The sequence below is a fragment of the Pelobates fuscus genome, chromosome 13 (genome assembly GCF_036172605.1).
Source record: "Pelobates fuscus isolate aPelFus1 chromosome 13, aPelFus1.pri, whole genome shotgun sequence".
In the NCBI taxonomy this organism is placed as follows: domain Eukaryota; kingdom Metazoa; phylum Chordata; class Amphibia; order Anura; family Pelobatidae; genus Pelobates; species Pelobates fuscus.
Window position 1 is genome coordinate 101925479 of NC_086329.1, and position 21962 is coordinate 101947440.

General features: G+C 44.2%; 1 protein-coding gene across 1 annotated transcript; it reads left to right on the forward strand.

Moving 5' to 3' along the window:
* Positions 1-2080: 2080 nt before the first annotated feature.
* On the forward strand, positions 2081-20924 carry LOC134582432 (signaling lymphocytic activation molecule-like). The gene is made up of 7 exons (XM_063439029.1): positions 2081-2162; positions 12335-12658; positions 15304-15570; positions 16974-17084; positions 19434-19537; positions 19772-19831; positions 20369-20924. The coding sequence occupies exons 1-7, from the start codon at positions 2111-2113 to the stop codon at positions 20462-20464; spliced, it is 1014 nt and encodes a 337-aa protein (XP_063295099.1). The 5' UTR covers positions 2081-2110; the 3' UTR covers positions 20465-20924.
* The last annotated feature ends 1038 nt before the right edge of the window (positions 20925-21962 follow it).

Here is a 21962-nt window from a genome sequence, read left to right on the forward strand (position 1 = left end):
TCTAATTGACCATCTTCAGTGTGGATTCCGAACCCTCCACTCCACAGAGACCACTCTGATTAAAGTTACAAATAATCTAATTGCGGCTAAATCCAAAGGCCACTACTCTATACTAATTCTTCTTGACCTCTACGCTGCCTTTGACATGGTTGATCATGGCCTCTTTCTCCAAACTCTTCAATCTCTTGGTCTCTGTGACACACCCCTCTCATAGTTCTCCTCCTATCTCTCCCAACACACATTCAGTGTCTCCTTTTCCAATGACACCTCCTACCCTTGTCCTGTCTCAGTTGGAATCCGTCAAGGTTCGATTCTCGGTTCCCTTTTGCTCTCTCTCTATACTGCCTCTCTTAGTAAACTCATTAATTCAGTTGGATTCCTCTAGCACCTGACGCTGACGACACCTCTCCTCCCCGGACCTCTCTCCTGCTGTCCTACAATCTGTCACTAATTGCCTTTTTTCCATCTCTGACTGGTTGTCCTCCCGCATTCTGTTTCTCAATCTCTCAAGTTTTTTTATTTTTGCTCCTCATAACACTGACCCTCCTTTTTCACTCTCCCTGCAGGTTGATGGAACCTGCCTCATTCCCATCTTTGCAAGCTCACTATCTTGGTGTTATCTTTGATCCTGGCCTCACTTTTGCACCTCATATCCAGTCTGTTGCTAAAACCTGTCGATTCCACCTTAAAAATATAGTCTACGTCTGCCCCTTTTTTATGCTGCCAAGGAGCTTGTTCGCGCTCCAGTAATCTCTTGCATCGATTACTGAAATTCTCTCCTAATTAGTCTCCCCAGAAGTCGTACTGCCCCCCTACAATCTGTGGTGAATGCTGCTGCCAGGCTGATCTTTCTCTCCTGTCGCTCCTCTCACACCTCACACCTCTGTCGATCCTTACACTGGCTTCCTGTCCCCTACAGGTGTCAATTTAAAATACTAACTCTCACCTATAAAGCTCTAACTAACTTTAGCCCCTCTTACATTTATTCACTGATTCATAGGTATGCCCCCTCTCGGTCTCTCCGCTCTACTGGTGACCTTCTCCTGTCTGCTGCTCGCACCTTACTGCAAATTCACGCCTGCAAGACTTCTCACGGGTGGCTCCTTTCCTTTGGAACAGCCTGCCTACCCCTGTCAGACTCTCCCCTAGTCTTCAATCCTTTAAGAAGTCCCTCAAAATCCATCTTTTCAGAATTGCTTTTGGCCTCTCAAAGTAACTTATATCTCACAAACCTTCCTCTTGCTCTCTCCTATAGGGCCACACTCCACTCTCACCTCCAGTTCTGCTACTTTCCCACCATGTCTATTTGCTGTCTCCCTCAATACCCTTCCTAATGTGTTTTTATATCCCACCTCGTCTAGACTGTAAGTTCGTTTGAGCAGGGTCCTCAACTGCCTATTGTTCCTGTTACATTTCGTTATTGTCTCATTTGTTGAATTCCTCTTTTAATGTAAAGCGCTGTGGAATAATCTGGCGCTATATAAATACCAATATTATTAATAATAATTTTTAAAAATCTATTTCTTTCAATACTTGATGAAATGATTATTAAAATAAAATAGTTTTGAGGTGACAGTTGTGATTACACCACGTTAAGAGGAAGTCATTCTGATTAAGCTGTTTTGGTGCTTTGAGTATTCCTGTAACTGGATCACACTGGGTACTCGTTGCTACCTCCCCAGGTGCTGGAAGCTCCCACAAGAAGCTTCTGTTTGCTCCACTGAGCTAAGCCCTAAGCCCAGGTAAGTTGTCAAATTGCTTTTAAACAGTTTGTGTGTTTACTCGAGGGGTGCCAATGCACTTTTGCCAACATAACCACTATAGTGGGCTGCAGTGATTATGGCGCTTGCGGTGTTTCTTTAATTGAAATACATTATACTGATGGCAATTTCCACTTGTCGCTAGCCACTGGCGAGTTAAAATGCAGCTCTGGCGAGTAGAATTCCACTCCTGGTAGATGCCACGCTTGGCTAGTAGCGTAGAACATTCAAACTCTGTAAATGCAACAAAATATTTTTTTTACAGGATGTGGTTTATCACATATTTCACTGTGCGTCTCTCTTAACCTGTTACAGAAGAAGTAAAGATTTACTTGAGTCCTCCGTAGACCATGTTTCGCAGCTTTTGCAGCATCTGCATCTTAATAAGTCTATCCTGTTTTGGTAAGTGAACTTTCAGAATTCTGTCATTTACGCTAACTCTGGAATAAGATCATAAAGTGGGTCTTTCAATGGGTCAATGCGATTTTAGTTATGGGGGCTGGAAAAGATGTTTGTATAACTTTACAGTATGATATTATTTGAAACAAAAAATTATTTCACAGAGATATTTTAATTTAAGTTAAACCTATACCCAAACTCTGGTATCAAACCATACCCTTATGGAAATTTGCTACATTCAAATAAAATATTGGTATGTGAATCTAAGGTCAACAAGAAAAGAGAGATATGGTTTTGCTTTCTATGCTGCTAGCCAGGATTTAAAAGATACTTGCCCATGCAAGCTGTAGTATACTGAGAAGGGGTGAATTTATTATGGCAGTGTTAAATTGCTCTCACTAATGGCTAGTGTCAAGTGTAAGATTTGAGCCACTCTTGTGTAACGATGATGAAGATAAGATTCAGTTTCATATCGGCGTTAATTTAGTATGTGACCAAGACAAATTAGAGGTGGAGAGCGTCAATGACAAACCATAACAACATTACAGAGTGTGGGGTATGTGAGGTATGGACTGCGATTCACATCCCTCTCAGCAAGACTTTCAGACCCCCAGTTATCCAAGGACTTACCTGGAGAGTACCTTAACTCAAAACATTACTTCATTTTAAGAATTCCCCAGCTATAACGACATCATCGTAAATTGTGTTATTATGACACTCTGTATAACACAATTTCAGTATCACTCGAACAATGCATGACACTCCAAACTTGTAACTTTGTATTTCGACCAGTTCTTATGTGAAGACAACGATTAAAACTGTAATAAAGGCAAAGTTCTATTTGAAAGCCTTGTACAGACCCTTCCTTTGCCATCTATTGAATTAGGGATTTTGAAATCTTTTTTTTGGGTGATGCTTGATGACTGATGGAACATATCCTATAGTAGTCATATTCTTCACATTAGCCATCATCACTTTGACTGAGTATCACAAGACCGAGTCCTCGTTGACTCATTGGAGTGTAAACTGAGCAAAAATACTGCAAAAAAGACAAATTTTTATTTTCTTCCTGGTTTCCTTATTTTCCCTGAATGATTACAATTGTATTATTTTATTTAAAGTAAGAATTGTTTGAAATTCAATTTAAATTTTAAATTTAAGGTCAAAGTAGCCCAACTGGAAGCCCAGCTGACGAGGAGAGTTTTCCAGGTTGGCTTCTTCGACCATAAATGAGAAATTCCCTTTTTAATTCTCCACAATCCTCACTTTAGTAAATAGTCCCGTTAATGTTTGATCTCCTTACTGAGGAGGACTCATTTTGATTGATATTGTCTTGTAGTATTCTCCTTTCATTATAATTTAAACATTTTTAAAAAATGTCTTGAAGCCAGATGTTTTGCCGACTGTAGCTATTTGAACGTTTTCTAAAACAGTAACAGGCAGAGCAGAGCTATAGTTTGTAACAGGTGTCAGACTGATGGGATATAAAAAACATAAACAATTTGTAATTTTAGATCAGAAAAAAAATCCCAAAACAAAAACCCCTCCAAACAAAAACCCCAAGTAGTAGATTGAGAATGACATACATCAGTGGGTTTATGCAAATATATATATATATATATATAGCTGTGACAGAGTAAACATATGTAATGGTTTTACTGCTATTTCCTGCTCAAATTTAATTAGATATTTCCTTTAATTGAAAATAAATAAATATTTAAAACATTTGCAAGAAAGGGTTATATGTTTTTTGTTTGTTTGTTTTTTTAAACCATCTATTCCTTGATAACAATATATCATAACATATTTTAAAGGCTACTGAGGAACCATTAATTAATATTAAAAAAAACTTTATTTATAAAGCGCAAACAAATTCTGCATTCTGTCCACGGGTACAAATTGGTACACGTAGAAATTAATGTGGTGGAAGGGGGACAGTACTGTGTCATTAAGTACTCTAGATAATCTGCTAGGATGTGGAGACAACTGACACCCTGAAAGACACCTCCCTGGACTGACAAGGAAGGGGGGACATGACTGCGGCTAGGATAAGGAGTCTTAAAGGAAGATCAGATGGGAGGGGGATATATGGATACATAGTTGCTAAGATGGAAGACAGTTATAAGGACAGTGAGGGGAGGGGACTTACCAGTCAGCTCTTGGAAGTGCAGGGATCCTGACTTTCAGATTTTCAGATTTGCATCTGTCTTTCTTTGCTGACCCCTTAAAAAAAAAAAAAAAAAAAAAAAAATATTATAGACATTATTCTTAAAAAGTTTTATACTTACCTGTTCCTGAATTTTGAGAGTGATGGACGTTTCCCAGGAATCGTTGGTGGCCCTGTTGCAGGCTTATCGGGCTGCTCATGGTGCAGGCTCGTTAGCAGAGGTGTTGGCCGGCATGGATGGCGTCCCCGGTGAAGAGGCTCGACCTGTGGAAGGTGGGCGGCGGGCCAGGCGTTCAAGGCCGCCGTCGCGACTGTCTCCCAGCCCGGTGAGAGGAGGTCGTGAAGGCCGAAGAAGCCGGCGAGCTGGAGTGGCTGGGAATGTGGAGCCGAGCCTGGTGTCGTCCCCCCGAGCGATCCGGTCCCAGGTGAGAGCTGCGGCTGCGTCCGGCAGCCATTTCCAAGATGGCGATTCGGCGGGAAGATCCAGGAGCCCTCCACCTTCTCTTCCGGCGCGGCCGGAAGTGACGTCACGACGCCGGTCGCGCACGGCCGGCGCGCCGGATATGACGACAGCAGCCGGCGACGGGCAAAACCCGGAAGTGGGTGCCCGCGCCGGAAATAGGACGCCGGGCGCCCGGAGACCACAAGCGCCGGCGGAAGAAGGCGGCAATAGGGGTGCTGTGAGCCGGACAGCAGCCCCAAGGAGATGGGAGTCCCCAGGACCGGCCGGTTCATGGGGTGCCGCGGATCAGGCGGCAGCCCCAAGGTTGCAGTACTGCCAGGATGCCGGCGGTCGGGAGGCCGTGTCGGCTGCAGCCCCTCTGGGAGCTGGGAGGCTCCAGGGGGAGTCCGGTGAGGAGGAGGAGTCTGAGGAGGAGCGAGAAGGTGATGGAGGACGGCCCCTGCGCCTCCCCTCATTTGGTGAGTCAGCATGCGCAGGCGCCTGGGGTGCTGCAGGGGGTTCAGGTCAGGATAGCGAGGTGTTGCGCCTGCTGAGGATGTTAGTGGAGGGGCAAGCCAGGGGTACTGGTCTAGGGGCTCAGGGTCCCGGTAGTGCGGATAGTTTGAGGGGTCATGGGGTTGGGGTTGGTTCCTTTCTCCCAGGGTGTGAACTGGCTCCCCTAGGTTTACATGTGCCAGCGGAGGTGCAGGAGAAGATTATTCATGGTGAGTATGTGGATCTCCTTTCTCTCGTTCCGCCAGACAAGGAGTCCGTGGACAGACCGCGACGTGGCGAACAATTGGAGGGAGAAAAGGGTAAGGCTATCCCGCGTACGTTCGGTAATTGGCTGCAAGGATTTAATATCTTTGCCAGCGTACTAGTGCGCCGTTTCCCTGAGAGGGCCCCCTCTTTATTTGGTTATTTGGACTTAATTTGGGGCGCCTACAAGGTTTATGGAGGGCAATGCTGGTTCAAATACGACCAGCAATTCCGCCAGAAGATGGCGGCGTGTCCGGGTATGGGTTTTGGGGTGCAGGACGGCAGCCTGTGGCTGCTACTTATGACCCCGTGTAGACCCTCTCCCTTTTCGGGGGCGGCCGGCGTCCCCACGGGTACGTCGGCAGGTCAGAGGAAGGGAGTCTGTTGGCTCTTCAACGAGAGCCACTGTAAGTGGTTTAGCTCCTGCAGATTCCGGCACGAGTGTGCCCACTGTGGGGGAGCCCACCCGGCTCTCCGTTGTTTCAAGAAGGGCAGACCATCTGCCTCCAAGGGCTCTGGTAGGGACGACGTTCCTCGCAGAGAGGACTCCAGTGAGCGTGGAAAAGATGCGTCCATGGCTCGTCCAGTATCCTAAGAGGGACGTTGCTAGCCTCTTGTTCGACGGTTTCACAACGGGTTTCTGGATTCCCTTTGTGCTGTCGGACGAGGGCCAGTTCGCGGACAATCTTCGGTCCACGCGGGGAAAAGAGGTTTTGTTACAAGAAAAGTTGGAGGCGGAGATTCAACGGGGCCGCATGGCCGGCCCCTTTGATTCCCCCCCATTCCACAACCTGAGGGTGTCTCCGCTGGGTCTGGTACCCAAAAAGGATCCGGGAGTTTTTCGATTGATTCACCATCTCTCGTACCCTTCGGGGTCGTCGGTCAATGATGACATTGACAGGGATGCGTGCAGGGTACGTTATGCGTCCTTCGACTCGGCATTGCTCCTCCTGCGGCGGGCCGGTCGTGGGGCGTTATTAGCAAAATCGGACATTGAATCGGCCTTTCGTTTGTTGCCGGTTCATCCGGATTGCTTTCACTTGTTGGGGTGTTTCGCTAACGGTTGCGTCTATTATGATATGTGTATGCCCATGGGCTGCGCTATCTCTTGTTATCATTTCGAACTGTTTCTTCTTTTTTGGAGTGGGTCACGTCCAGAGTTGCGGGTTTGTGTTCGTTGACACATTACCTGGATGATTTTTTGTTTGTTGGTCCGTCGGGTTCCCAGGATTGTACAGCGTTGCTTCAGGCATTCCGGCGGGTGGCGGCTGAGTTCGGGGTTCCTGTGTCCGAACAAAAAACGGTTGGCCCGGTGTTGGTCCTTTCATTCTTGGGTATCGAAATCGATACCGAGAGAATGGTTTTCCGGCTTCCGGAAGAGAAGTTGGAGGGGTTGCTGCGGTTGGTGGACTTAGTCAAAGGTTCCAAGAAGGTTCAGTTGCGTCAGATGCAGGGCCTGTTGGGGCACTTGGTTTTTTCATGTCGGGTGTTACCGATGGGTCGGGCATTTTGTCGTAGATTGTCCTTGTCCACGGTGGGGGTGAAGGAACCTTTCCATTACATTCGGATCACGAGGCGCCTTCGGGCGGATCTGGCAGTGTGGAGCTCCTTCCTCAGACGTTACAACGGGCACTCTTGCTGGTTGAGGGAGGCCACCACCAATGCTGCCTTGGATCTGTTTACCGATGCCTCGGGGTCAGTTGGTTTTGGAGCGTATTTTCGGGGTCAGTGGTGCGCGGGGGAGTGGCCGGAGGAATGGCAGTCTTCCCCATTTCGAAGGAATTTGACCTTTTTGGAACTGTTTCCGATAGTGGTCGCCCTGGAACTGTGGGGTGAGGAGCTGAGAAATCACACGGTGGTCTTTCACACGGACAACATGAGTGTGGTCCATGTGATTGCCCGATCGTCCTCCTCATCCCCACCAGTGTTGGCTCTTCTCCGTCACCTCGTGCTCCTTAGTCTTCAGTTTAATGTTTGGGTGCGGGCGCAACATGTCCCGGGTGTGCAAAATGTGGTGGCTGATGCATTGTCTCGCTTGCAGTGGGAACGGTTTCGCGAGGCAGCGCCGGAGGCGCGGCGGACCGGTCTGCAGTGTCCGGACTCCTTATGGAAGCTCGATTTCGAGGCCTGATGGGCTTGGTATCGGACTCCTTGGCGGAGGCTTCCTGGAAGGCATACCGGGCAGTGTGGAAACAGTGGCTGTCGGCAGCACGGGACGGGGATGTATCCACGGAAATGGGACGTACGGAGGCGACTCTTGTGTTGCTGGATGACTTGGTCAGGAGAGGTAGGTCTTGCGCAGTAGCGGAGAAGGCGCTGGCTGCCCTGTCTTTCTTGTTTCGATTTATGGGCTGGCGGGATGTTACTAAGGAATTTGGGATCCAGAGAGTGGTGAAGGGGTGGCGACTGCGGCGTCGCCCGGATCGTCGTCGTCCGATTTCGGTGGAAATGTTGCGGCGGATTCTTTTAGTCTTGCCGCGGGTCTGTGGCTCGGATTATGTATCGAAGTTGTTTCGCGTAGCCTTCTCGGTCTGCTTTTTTGGAGCCTTTCGCATCGGCGAGTTGGTAGCCCCGAGCAAGGGGAAGGCCTCGCCTTTGGCATTGTCGGATGTGCGGTGGTCTACTTCCTCCGTTGACATTTTTGTGCGGCGCTCTAAGACGGACCAGGCGGCCCGGGGTGCCTGGGTTCGTTTAGGGGCCACGAGGGATGTCGTCTGTCCTGTCGGGGCTTTTCACGATTTTCTGGAGGTGCGCCCGGAGCGGGGAGGCCCTTTGTTGGCTCACGCGGATGGGTCTCCCCTAACACGCTATCAGTTCTCGGCAATGCTGAAGAGAGCATTGGCCGCGGGTGGTATGGAAAGTCAAGGGTTTTCGGCCCATTCCTTTCGGATTGGGGCGGCTACCCAGGCAAGTGTTTTGGGTTACTCGGCTGCGGGCATTAAACGCATTGGAAGATGGGAGTCGGGGCGTTTTAAGTCTTATGTCCGACCTCATATGCTGTAACCCTCTTCTCGTTGTAGGTGGGCGGCCCCGGTACGTGTGGATACTAGGGCATTCCTACGTGTACTGGGCAGCTAGGCGAGCTGAAGACCGGGCCTATGGACGAAATTTGGGGTTCTCAGTGGACTTGGCCCGAGTCAGGTGGAAGGGCATTAGGGGCCTCCGATGGCAGCAAGTATATCCTGAGTTCGTGGAGCTCCGTAAGTTTGTGTCAGGGCCGGTGGTGGTGGTGGTCCATGCGGGCGGGAACGACTTGGGGGTTTCCAGGACTGTGGACCTTCTCCACGCGATTCGGCACGACTTGGCGAGGTGCATGGCGCTGTTTCCGGACATGACCTTGGTTTGGTCGGAGGTGGTTTCCAGGCCGTGCTGGCGCGCGCTGCCGCACTCGCGCGGTTTGGAGAAGAGCCGGCGCAAGCTGAACATTGCAGTGGGGAAATTTGTCCGGCGGCTAGGTGGGGTGGTCGTTCGACACGTGGAGCTGGAAGGGGAGAACCAGAACTTAATGAGGAGGGATGGGGTCCACTTAAATGAGATAGGTTTGGACATCCTGAACACGGGTTTGCAGAGTGGGATTGAGGCTGCGCTGTCGGCGGGGGGCGCGATGACGGCAGGAGGCGTGAGGGGAAGTCGTCATCGCGGTGGCGGGAGTCCTGGCCAGCGCAGGCAGAAGTGATGGAGTTGCCGAGGAGGCTTGGGGAGTCGCAGCCTGTTGGGAGCTGATGGCGGAGGCAGGCTGCTCATGGACTCATGGTTTGTGGGGATAGACCTGTCTGTTGGGCAATCACCCCAACAGCTGACAGTATTTATGTTGCTGGCATGGAAAATTAATAAAGCTGTGGCCGATGCCCTTACCCAACTTTATACGGTCTCTGTGTGTCATTGGGAAAGGGGGGCACCGGGTGGGTGGTACAGGCATCTAGACAGCAGTCAAGACACCTCCCTGGACTGACAAGGAAGGGGGGACATGACTGCGGCTAGGATAAGGAGTCTTAAAGGAAGATCAGATGGGAGGGGGATATATGGATACATAGTTGCTAAGATGGAAGACAGTTATAAGGACAGTGAGGGGAGGGGACTTACCAGTCAGCTCTTGGAAGTGCAGGGATCCTGACTTTCCCGCCCTCCCGCCCTTAGGACATTTGGTTATTGAAGGAATGTGGGTTTTGTTTCTGGTGCTTGTTGTTGGTTGTCTTTTCTTGTTTTGTCACAGCATGCGGGAGTCCTGGCCAGCGCAGGCAGAAGTGATGGAGTTGCCGAGGAGGCTTGGGGAGTCGCAGCCTGTTGGGAGCTGATGGCGGAGGCAGGCTGCTCATGGACTCATGGTTTGTGGGGATAGACCTGTCTGTTGGGCAATCACCCCAACAGCTGACAGTATTTATGTTGCTGGCATGGAAAATTAATAAAGCTGTGGCCGATGCCCTTACCCAACTTTATACGGTCTCTGTGTGTCATTGGGAAAGGGGGGCACCGGGTGGGTGGTACAGGCATCTAGACAGCAGTCATGTAGGTGTGATGGATGGCCTGCTCCCCCTGATTTGTTTAGTGCAAGCCACAAACTCACTGTGCCATTTTGTGCCACCTCGTGGTGTTTTGTCAGGTGCTGTGTTCATTGCTATGATGGATTGTATTTTGTAGGTTAAGTTAAATTCTGTAAGTGACCACCTGATGTGGGAGCCACCAAGTCTACACTTGTAATTGGATGTTATCTACAGTAAAAGGGCCGTGTTAATGTAACCAGAGATTGCTCTCAAGGGACACTGGGTCCAGATAGCCATTTGCTGTCAAGGTGGGCTTGTAAAGGGGGGAGGAACTAGTGTAATGAATGACTTTGGCACCAGTGTTTTCCTTTGTGTTCTACCATCTTTCCACGGAAATAATACTGGGTCTTGTATTAATTTTCCCCCCGAAAAAAAGCACAAGGGCTTATTTTCGGGGGATGTCTTATTTCGGGGAACAACGGTAGCAAGCATGTGCTAGCATGTGGCCAGTCAACATTCGGCATAATTCCCCCAAACATAGATCAGTTCCCTAGGGCATGGAATCCCCTGAATCTATGTTTGGGGAAACTTTCCCGAATATCGATTACCTTACTCGCGAATGGAATCCCTCAAATCTACCCTGAACAAAGATTATCGATCTAGCGACTAGAGACTAGGGCTTATTTTCGGGGTAGGGCTTATATTACGAGCACCACCTGAAAACAAGCTAGGGCTTATTTTTGGGGATGTCTATTTTTTGGGTAAACAGGGTATTGCCCGGTTCTGTATTCCCATTGGTGAATATGTTGGTGCAATGTTTTTTTTTACTGTATGTGGTGATCTATGTAAGATGGATGTTTGTACAATAAACTCTTTGTTCTTTGAGTTGCCAAGAAGAAGCTGGATTGTCTCTTCCTTTAGGTTTCACAGGATATTGTTATCGATTGTCCACTATAAAGTACTTAATACTAATAAGAGTATTATTGCCAGAGGACTAGGTAGGTAGAATATCTCATAGTAACCAGGTACCAGCGCAGTATATCCTGCATTGCCAGTGGATACGCTGCCAAAGCTAAATCGTAGTATTTACTAGAGCAGTTAGTGGTGCAGGTTAGGTACGAGAAACTCACATACAATAGCGTGCCTGAACTGGTACACTTTCATTGCCAGAGACCCCAGGGCCGTAACCTCACAACAGGTAACACGTCACCTTGTGTGTTCCAAATTATAATTAATGAATTAAATAATGGCAGTCAATAGGCATTGGGTCACTATTCTCTGGTGGTTGATTTTTATAACTGTATAGACTTCAGCGACTACTGGTGGCCATTATTCATATTACATAGATTAGTGATTAGTGCTGGGCTGCACCCTAGTGGCAGATATAGGGATGATAATTTGGCGGAGTGGATTTTATTTGGATAAATATCTGGTGTATATTATTACTGCACAACTGGAACATTTGTAACTGCCTTTTTTATAGGCTGAATTTTCATATAACTAGTGTGTTCAATATAACATGTTGGCTTTCTCCAAATTTTCTTTTAACTAGTTGGGTCTTTCTGTCTATAACCACCTAGTAGTAGAATTATATTAGTTGGACCTCATTTCTTACTGCTTGGTTCTTTTAAAAAACGAATATGATCCAATTCCAATAGGTCCAATAGGTCAATGCCAGTTTAAAAAAAAAAAAAATATTTGACTATTAAAGGTTAAGTTTTAATATTCATCACATATTCTTTGTATCCTTCAAATAATAAGGACCACTCACACCCCTTAGTCTGGTGGTGGACCATACGCACTCCTCAGTCTGGTGATGGACCACTCACACCCCTCAGTCTGGTGGTGGACCACACACACTCCTCAGTCTGGTGGTGGACCACACACACTCCTCAGTCTGGTGGTGGACCACACACTCCCCTCAGTCTGGTGGTGGACCACACACACTCCTCAGTCTGGTGGTGGACCACACACACTCCTCAGTCTGGTGGTGGACCACACACACTCCTCTTTTTTTTTTTAAACTATAAGAATGTTATTATTTTTTTGTCTCATGAAACCAAAGTAGCTGAACTGGAAGCCCAAATTGTTGACCGATTTGGCTATTTTGACCATAATCGTCAGCTTAATTTTGCAACCCATTTTTAAATCTTACTTTAGTGAATAACTCTGTGTGACCACGAATAATGACACCAGCTTGCGACATGAAGCCATTACAGGTTGAAAGTGTTGTGAGGGTTTCCGACCTATTTTACCTGCTGTCCAACAAAACATTTCCATGTAGAATCATTTTTACACATTAAAACTGCATGTGTTTCCCCTCCAGAAGTGACAATGGCAACTGGGTGTGATATAGACCACGTGACAATTAATGCAACCAGCGGAGTATCACTTAATATACCTGCAGGAAAGCTCGAAAACGTGGAGAAAATAATATTAAAAAGAAATAACGGCAGCACGTCTACAAAACTTTTTTCTTATGATCTTCAAAGCAAGAAACCTTTATTGCGTAATCAACGTTATTCTTTCTATGATCTCAATGGAACAGTGCAGTTTGTTGACCTCCGTGAGGAAGATGAAGGAAACTATGTCTTGGTAAAAGAACGCGGAACCCACGAAGAAATGTGCTCATTTAATATCAAAGTTTACGGTGAGTTACGTAAGGTACGGAAACAACGAGAGTGACAATGGCTGAGGATAAAATGTCCTGTTTGTCTCATTATGTGCTTTAACGTTCCACCTTTAGTTAATTTTATTTAACTATAGCCATTTCGAAATTTGATTTCCATGTAATGTGTTTATAAAGTCACGTTCTGATTAATAATTCGCAATGTTCACGATGGTAAGTCACATTCCACAGCATGATGGCCAGAGTTCTATTCGAATTATAATATTGATCATTTTCCTGTAAATCCCCCCTCCCCCAAAAAAGCTAATTAACAACATTTTGGGAGTGGGATATGAATCAATTGCATTATGTCTCATATTTTTGTCTTGGATGAAGAGGTTTAAAGATTGGTGCTTGGGATGCCCAATTGAAAATATATTTTTTTATTCCGTTTGATTTTTAAAGTGCTCACTTTTAGGTTAACACTCAACATAAAGTTTCTGTTTTGGAAGAAGAAATTACTTGGAAGTAATATGTGCAATGTCCATAACTTAGTGTTAGAGAGCACATTTCCTTAAAGGGATCCTATAGTGCCAGGAAAAACAAAGCCAGTGATTCAATGCATCTCTATGAGGAGATGCTTATTGGCCAGGGCTGTGTTTGGCCTGTGCTGGCTCTGCCCCTGATCTGCCTCCTTCACAGTCTCAGCCAATCCTATGGGGAAGCATTATGTTTGGCCCAGACCACCATTTTCTCAGTCTTTCATAGTCTCAGCCAATCATATAGGGAAGCATTGTGATTGGCTCAGACCACCACTTCTGATGATGTCAGCAGACAGCAGGCAGGTCAGAGGTAGACAAGGGCAGAGCCGGCAGCTGCAGACTTGAATACAGGTATGATTTTATTATTTTTTATATTTAGGGAGGCAAGTGGGCAGGGGGGCTAAATGGTGGTTTTAACACTATAGGGTCAGGAATATATGTTTGTGTTCCTGAATCTATAGTGTTCATTTAACAGCAATATAGTCCACTGGGCCCCTGCCTACACAACCACTCACAGGAATACAAATGTACAAATAGTGTTTAAAAATTAAAAAAAACTTGCTTTACAGCAGAGATTAATCCACACAAACATTTGGAAAATGTTGCCTCCTTCACAGTCTCAGTCAATCCTATAGGGAAGCATTGTGATTGGCTCAGACCACCACTTCTGATGATGTCAGCAGACAGCAGGCAGGTCAGAGGTAGACAGGGGCAGAGCCTGCAGCTGCAGACTTGAATACAGGTAAGATTTTACTATATTTAGGGAGGCAAGGGGGCAAGGGGGCTACATGGGGGTTTTAACACTATAGGGTCAGGAATACATTTTTGTGTTCCCTAATCTATAGTGTTCCTTTAACAGCATTATAGTCCACTGGGCCCCTTTCTACACAACCACTCACAGGAATACAAATGTAAATCCTCGATAAAATTAAGCCTATATTTATTGGCACTTCCAAAAAAAATCAGTGTTTAAAAATTAAAAAAAAACTTGCTTTACAGCAGAGATTAATCCACACAAACATTTGGAAAATATAACATGAACCTTGAAAGTTGAAAAACAAGAAAGTCAACTTAAAAATGGTGCTCAGTTGGTAAATCATACAGACGGAGATGGCACAGTGTGAATTTACAATTAATTATTTATTATTAATCAAGTGTTCAACTCAAACATTTACAACATTTATTTGCAGAGAATTGCTTTATAATTGGCTTGTTCAGATAACAGCTAATACTGAGGTAATGAGTCCACCTAAATGTTTTAAGAAGGAGGATTTGAATATTCTGAATAAATCTCCTGGAATAATATACTAACTATGGGGCCCCTATGCTCGTGGGCCCCCGGACAACTGCTCAGTGTGCCCATGCGCCATGCATTAAGACGACTCCGATGTAAGCAAGCCATAGCATCAACATCTGGGAACATTTGTCTGCCCCATCACAGGCCCATATCATATATCTTATTGACTCTGCCAAAGCTTGGGGAACTCTTGCATCTTCCAGAAAATTGGTATGTGAGCCTTTGCTGCGTTAAGTAGGTGAATAGTGATGCTCTTTTATATTTAGCTATTGAAAGGGTTGTATGGTGGAGAAGCATGGATTCAAGCTTGAAAGGGGCCAGCAACCCTTATTACAACTCCTTCAGGACCTCCGTGATGTGCACCAGCAAGGGGCTCAAAATTGTGGTAAGGTCCATTTTAAAGCAAAGAGAGCTTGCAAGGTCACCCTGATTGTGGAGTTAGCTCAGAGTGGCCAAGGCCAATATTTCCTGTCCAGCCCACCAGTACTGGTAGACAACAGACTCCAAGGACAGCCATTAAGGTTTTTTTAAAGTTTCATATAAGGTTAATGTTTATTAATGGAACACTCTAAGTAAACAAAAGATTGCTCTTTAGACCAGACAGATATGAAAAAAAAAAACTTTGGATTATTTATTAAAGCTTTGCTTAATGAAATTGCCATGATGTATGTGTTAATCCAGCAGAACATGTCCTCTCTTGTTGCCTCCCCTTTCATCTTGATGTTAAGAATTGGCCGAGATGGGTACCTGCTCATTTATAACAGCATAATTTCAAACAAGTAGGTTTCATGCTAAGGTTATTTTCCTATCCGTAGGTAAAACTAATGGGATCATATTGCTTGTAACAGGTCAGATCAGGAACATATCTATCAATCAATCTCTCGTTCTTGTAAATGACACCTGTGTTGTCATCCTGAACTGCACGGCATTGGCAAAGGATGAAACAACATTTTACTGGAGCCGAGACCAAGAGGATCTGAGACATAACAGCAATATATTGCAGATCATTCTGACATCAGACAATGTTGATAGCTACTATAACTGCACAGCGAAGAATTCTGTCAGTAAGAGTTCTGTTACCATCAAACCATTCACAGGATGTAAAATGCCACCAGGTAAGAGCCACCACAACGGTAGGTGTTAGGGAAAGTAGTTTATCAATATAATTAAGGTATCCAATCATTCCAAATCCCAATCCATGATAATCGGTCTTACCCATGGCTGTTAAGTTTACAATTATGCTAGTCTGGCCTATTTCTAACTGAAATATGACCTTTTCAAGGATATTTGAGGCGTGTTGATGAAAAGTCTTCAGGTTCTTCTCAATTTTGAAAGCACACTTCCACAAAGCATTAACAAGGTTCCAAGTATATTAGAGTTCACCAGTAGAAGGAACAATGCTGATATGTCTGTATTTAGTTACAAAAGTTCTAACTGCGGTATAATCAGTGGAACAGTCTCTTCAGAGAGAAAAAGTAGTTAAATGAAAATCGTGATAAACTGATTAGCTGTAACATTCTAACAGAGCTTGTCCAACTGACGTAGAGTGCCCAGTCTGTCCTGTGGACTGCTCATGTAGACTGGATTAATCAGACATGTGGCATGCTTCCAAGCAGCATCATAGACACTGCCTGCTCACAGAGCATGTTCCTAAGTAACCTTGAGGTGCATTGCGTCACTTCTGGTCTGAGATTGGCAGCGTCACTCCTGTAACCTCATTGCCACACTTTTTGGTTTTGTCGGAGTGATGTGGACAAAACAGCCTTGTTAACCATATTCATGCTGTTTTTGCTTGCAACCCCTGAACCTTTTGTGGTTTTTGTTCCAGTACGTGATCAGCTCGTTCATTATCCTGTTCTCTGTTTTACTGGTTTGGCTTGTTTCTGGATTCTGTGTACCTCTGTGACACTGACCCGGTTAATTTATATGTTATTCTGATTTTCTGTAGATCTGACCAAGCTGGTAAATCCAATTATCTGTTGATCTGTAACTCTGACCTTGGATCAACTAATATGTCTATTCTGCTTCCCATGTTAGTTATCCCAAATTTAGCATATTTGGACACATTTGCATTGAATTGCATTGCGTTAACAAAATACCAAACTAAAAACAGAATTCAATGTTTCAAATTTGGCTATTTGGACCTTACATTTAAAACTAACTTTGAATTTTCAGTTCTTACATTAGTAAATATCACCTGTAAGTGAAAGATTGAATATCACATGGCCATTGTTCAGCTTTTGTTAGTCCACAGAGATTGCAAGACTCCATGTTTTATTTATTTAGATGCGTCACAGATTGGTCACCAATAAGACGGGATTTTTACTTACCATTGACCATGTCATTTATCTTTCTATTTTAGACAGATTAGCTATACTACATGATAGGAAACTGGCATGGGTGCCCTCTCTTATAATTTTAAAGTCTTTTATAGGCCTTACGATGACCGGGGCAGGGCATATGCCACAGTAACATTACTATGATTATTTTTTAGAATATTTTCCTGTTTGTTTTTTAGAAAAGAACTTTGATTTTTTTGTGGTATCTGTCGCAGTGTCTCTGGCTGTGTTGGGGATCATTCTTACATTCCAAATCTACAAGGTTGTACAGCGTAGACACAAAACGACAGGTAAGAAATTCTATGCATGTTTTGCTTATTAACATTTCTAACAATCTTTCAGACATTATATTTGAGTAACACAATTTGGGGTGAGATGAGCTGTGCTAATTGTTTTGCTGTTCCTTAAGTTGATATGTTATGTTGCCCTTTATGCTTTAACAGTGTGCACAAACAAGCACCCCACATTATATGCGGTGCAGTATATATATTGTTAGTGTGTTAAAGGATTATCCAGGGATTCATTTTTTTTGGACAATCTTTATTTTGTTAGAGTATGCAAAGGTTCTTAACAGTTTAATTCCATTTTCTCACGTTCCGTACAGAAAGGAAGTCAATAATATGAAATATTGGGCAGTAGGGTTAACATAAAATACGAACAGAGCATAATAAGTGTGTGTTAGATTTAATTCAACTTGATAGTAAGCCTATCCTTTCCCTTTTCTATATTTTATTTTTTTTACAATCTATATTTGTTATTTTTTTCCTTATTTGTTGTAAACTATCATAAGAAACGGTTACAAACCCCTGCCTAAATAATGTACACCGAGTTGGAATTGTATCATCATATCTTCTGTGGTTAGGCTGTTTTAAAAAAAGTCCCTCATCTGTTGCCCCCCTCCCCCATTATATCCTTAACCATGTTCTATAAATATGTGTGGTTCCCATCGTATTGAAAAAAAAAGAGTGTGCAGGCCCCTTACCCACCTGTGCTACTGCCAATCTCTTACTCGCTGTTTGCGCTTAGTTGTCCAAACTCCAATGTGGCTACGTACAGTAGCTCTCCACCGGGACACCCATATTGCTTCAGCCATTAGCCACTACAGCTTGGCTGGGGTCTCTCTATCATTTCCTGCCCTGAAACAAGGTCCTGGGTACATCTTCAAGTGATTAATTTCTCCTGCAGAGAGTATAGCTGATCCACCAAAACTCTAGTCCGGACTGAGTGAAGGGTGTAAAGGAACTGGTTTATTCAGGCAATGCATACAGAATTTATACACAGCCCCCATCATGGGGTCTCCATTGTATTCAATACAAGCCCCTCCCAGATATCTCTGTGCCTGGGAGATAATTGAGTTAAATACCAGTAAGCTTATTATCTCCCAGGAACAGAGAGCTAAATACAAAAACCTAAAAGTACCCGAAAACATAATACAATATACAGTAACCCCACAAGTCCTACATCCCCAAACAGCCCTGATCTGAGTGCCCAAGTTGTCCAAATAGCGATCCAATCCATGCAGTATAGGGGAAACTCCACCGGAGCAAAGTTCTGACCGACCGCACACGTGGTCCTAGCCCCAAATAGTTCCAATAGTTTAGTGCTTTTGCTGATTAACTTTTGGAAGCTCCTGTGGCCGAAATACGGGGTGCTCTGTCTGGCTCTCAGGGAGCGTTTGTTCCACTTAGTCACAGGCACCTTCCCTCTAGAAAACCAAGTTGTCCGGGAACCGCAAGGTCACCTAGCCGAAAACAGTTCCATAATATTCGCGGCTAAGTACCGCTGAGGTGACCGGGAACCACAAAGTCCTTATGCCGAAATGAGTTCCACAGCGGTCATGGCTAAGTACCGCTGAGGACCGTTTGTAGGTTTATTCATGCGAACGGCCGCCAGGGAGCTAGAGTTAAGTTAAATCCAGAGAAGGGAAAGTGCCGAACCAAGGACACTGAGGGAAAGTTGCTTGGGGAGGCCAGGCAGGTTAACTCCTGAATGGGGTCTTTGGATACGGCCCGTAGTCCTTGGGCATGAGGCTAGCTAGCAGGCTCCTCCAGGAGCTCATGGCATAGGCACGTTTGCCACAGTGCAGGTGTTGGAATCGCCACGACTCCCCCTCGCTGTCTTGACAATTCTTCCTGACGCAGTACGCTGCACAGGGCGTTTGTGTTTGTTGACATGATCACCAGAGCAACCTGACTGCATTCCAATGATGTTGCGGGTTTGGAGATTACATCATTTCGCTGCCTGCATGTCATTTTGAAAAAGACAATGGAGCAAGCCAATCACAAATGGCCTATCTCAATAAATAGTTATAGTTACCCTGTTGTGGTTTTAGATCGCCTAATAGCGCATTCTTGTACTCTCTGCTTATTTCGTAATTGACTCTTGGCTTGTTTAACGTTTATTCTAACCTCTGTACTCCTTTAGTTTACATCCATTTATCCAGTGTTCTCCTAACCTTGACTTCAGCTGTTCCTCTGTTAGCACGGCCATTCTAAAGACATGGATCTCCTTTGTTGTGTTCTGGGATTGTGTGTTTTGGTTCCTACCCCAATTCTGACACAGGTAGTTGTTGTGTATCTGACACTGAAAATGTTAGTTATGTTTAAACATCTAAGTGTTTTCATATAATATTTTGAAAGGTACTTTTACGCTGACTCCTCCAGAGAGAGCTCCACTGCCAGAGCCAGTAGAACCTCCCGCGGCTGGATTTGTCACAATATATTCCAAGGTTCAGAGGACACCGGTATGTTACACACATCTATGATATGCATCAAATTATTGTATCCCATTTGCAGGTAGGATTAAAATAGACCAACTATGGGCAGAACACCTGCACAAACTGGGGAAACACAGTCAATATTTAAATACTGTGAAATTATATAAAGTTTTTTTGTATAATACCTATTTTCTCAAACCTCATTCAGCTTACAGTTTTATTGTATGGCTTATGAAGTCTTAGTTAAATATTATTTTGCAGGTAAAAAACAACATTGCAACAGGCACAGAGAGACCACGAGCAGAGCACATGCACAGACTGGTAAGATGCAGTCCGTATTCATTCCTTTATTCATAAATTATAATGATTTTTTTTTTCAAATATTCGTTAAATTGTTACATTTTCTTCCATGGGATATTGCAGAAAGATAAGTACTTTTATTTTTCATTTTTAACGTGCGTGTGTGTGTGTGTGTGTGTGTGTGTGTGTATAAAAAAAAATCACACTTTTATCTAGCAGAGGGAGAGAGGTTGATGTACACATAAATGATATCAGTGTATGGAAATAAAGAATGATTTAAAAAAAAATCTCCCCCTCTTTACATTTATTTATTTATTACATATAAATTATCACAATTGGAGACGGGTATTTGGGAATCTGTTACAGAATGTTTGTAAAGTAAGAAAAATTATTTAACATTCGCCCTTCACGTTCCCCTAAGGTATTTAAAGCAAACTGCTTTATGTAAAAAAAGATCAAAAACATCAACTTCCTGTACTTTTTTGAGAACTATGCAACGTTTTTTTTTTGTTTAGTTTTTTTTAATATCCTCTGATCTGTACATTAATTGTGTCATAGGATTTGCTTCCTGGATACCATCAACCGGAGTCTAACACACTATCGACGATATATGAGCTTGCGGGTCACTGTGAGCGTAATGGGAACCTCACCTAGGATTCAAAGTATCAGAACTTACCATATAAATACATCTGTCTACAGCCTGCTGATGTGCAGAAATGAGAGCACTTTATCTATATAGGTTAACTTTGAGAGGAGTTTGTAAAATTTTAAATAATCTTTGTATATACCATTGATTCACTTAAAAGTTTAGAAATTTCTTTACAGAGATAATAATTCCGCAGGTATTTGGAAGTCCTATGAATTTTAACCCACTCTGATGCCAAGTTTATTTGTATAAAATACCTGTCCTTTTCCGGTCCCTACCTCCATTACTGTACCAATTTGAAATATCTCTTATTATATTGCCAAGAATGAAGATTATTATTTATCTTCACAAATGAAGTTGATTACTAGTTTAATTGCTGTTTTATATTGCTGTGCTGGTCTGCCACCCCCCTCCCCCAAATTAACAAAAAATAAATATATAAAACTAAAACTCTCCTTGATAGAGCAACAAGGCTGAGGGAAGGACATGGGTGGCATGAGGCGGCATGATGTGTCTGCTGGTTTTTATACACCAAATATGCACAGGACTCGCATTGGCGACCCAAAACTGCTTCTCTGGGCTGGCTAAAACTCTCCTTGATAGAGCAACAAGGCCATGTTCTCCCCGAAGCACAAGCCTTCTCAGCTGACATCACTCCCCCTATTTGGAGAAGGAGGTTAAGTAGGGCGGGCTAAGGGAAGGACATGGGTGGCATGAGGCGGCATGATGTGTCTGCTGGCTTTAGACACTAAATATGCACAGGACTCGCATTGGCGACCCAAAACTCCTTCTCTGGGCTGGCTAATGACATCCCAACGAGGCAGCCGGAGGTAGCAGCACAAGAGTTAAACTCAGTGTGCTGCATTTCCTATTAAAGATATATTCAGACTCCAGGCACTGTGAACACTTCAAATCAGTGAAATGGTCTTGGTGCTTGGATTGACCCGTTATGTTTTTGGTAAATATTCTCCTTTTCATTCTAAAAAATGTCCAAGGTGTACACCCTAATATATATGCATATGTATAATGTTTTGTCTGTTAAATATATTTTAGTCTAAACAATAGAGCATTGTTATGTAGATATAATAACGATGCAAAGCAGCTAAATAAATTTGTCAGAAGCAGCCATATTGCTTTATATGCAGACTACATCATAAACATCATTTGTAAAAGTTATTACCATAAGTGTTTTGCTTAATGCTGCCGACAAAGAGTTGACAACCAATCTTCCAACTCACAGCTTGTACTCAATTCTTTACGCCTGGCATGGAACAAATTGGGTACTGATCCATAAAACCCTACCCCTCCCAGCCAAGGAAAAGCATAGGATAAATGCAAAAGACAATCTAAGCACTAGAGCAACATTAGCTTAATGATGCAGTTTTGGTGTATAGATCCTGCACCATCACTGCTTAATTCTCTGCTATTTAAGAGTTACATCATTTTTTTTTATTTATGCAGCCCTCGTCATACCTCCTCTGGCTTCCCTCAGGCAGCCAACATTAT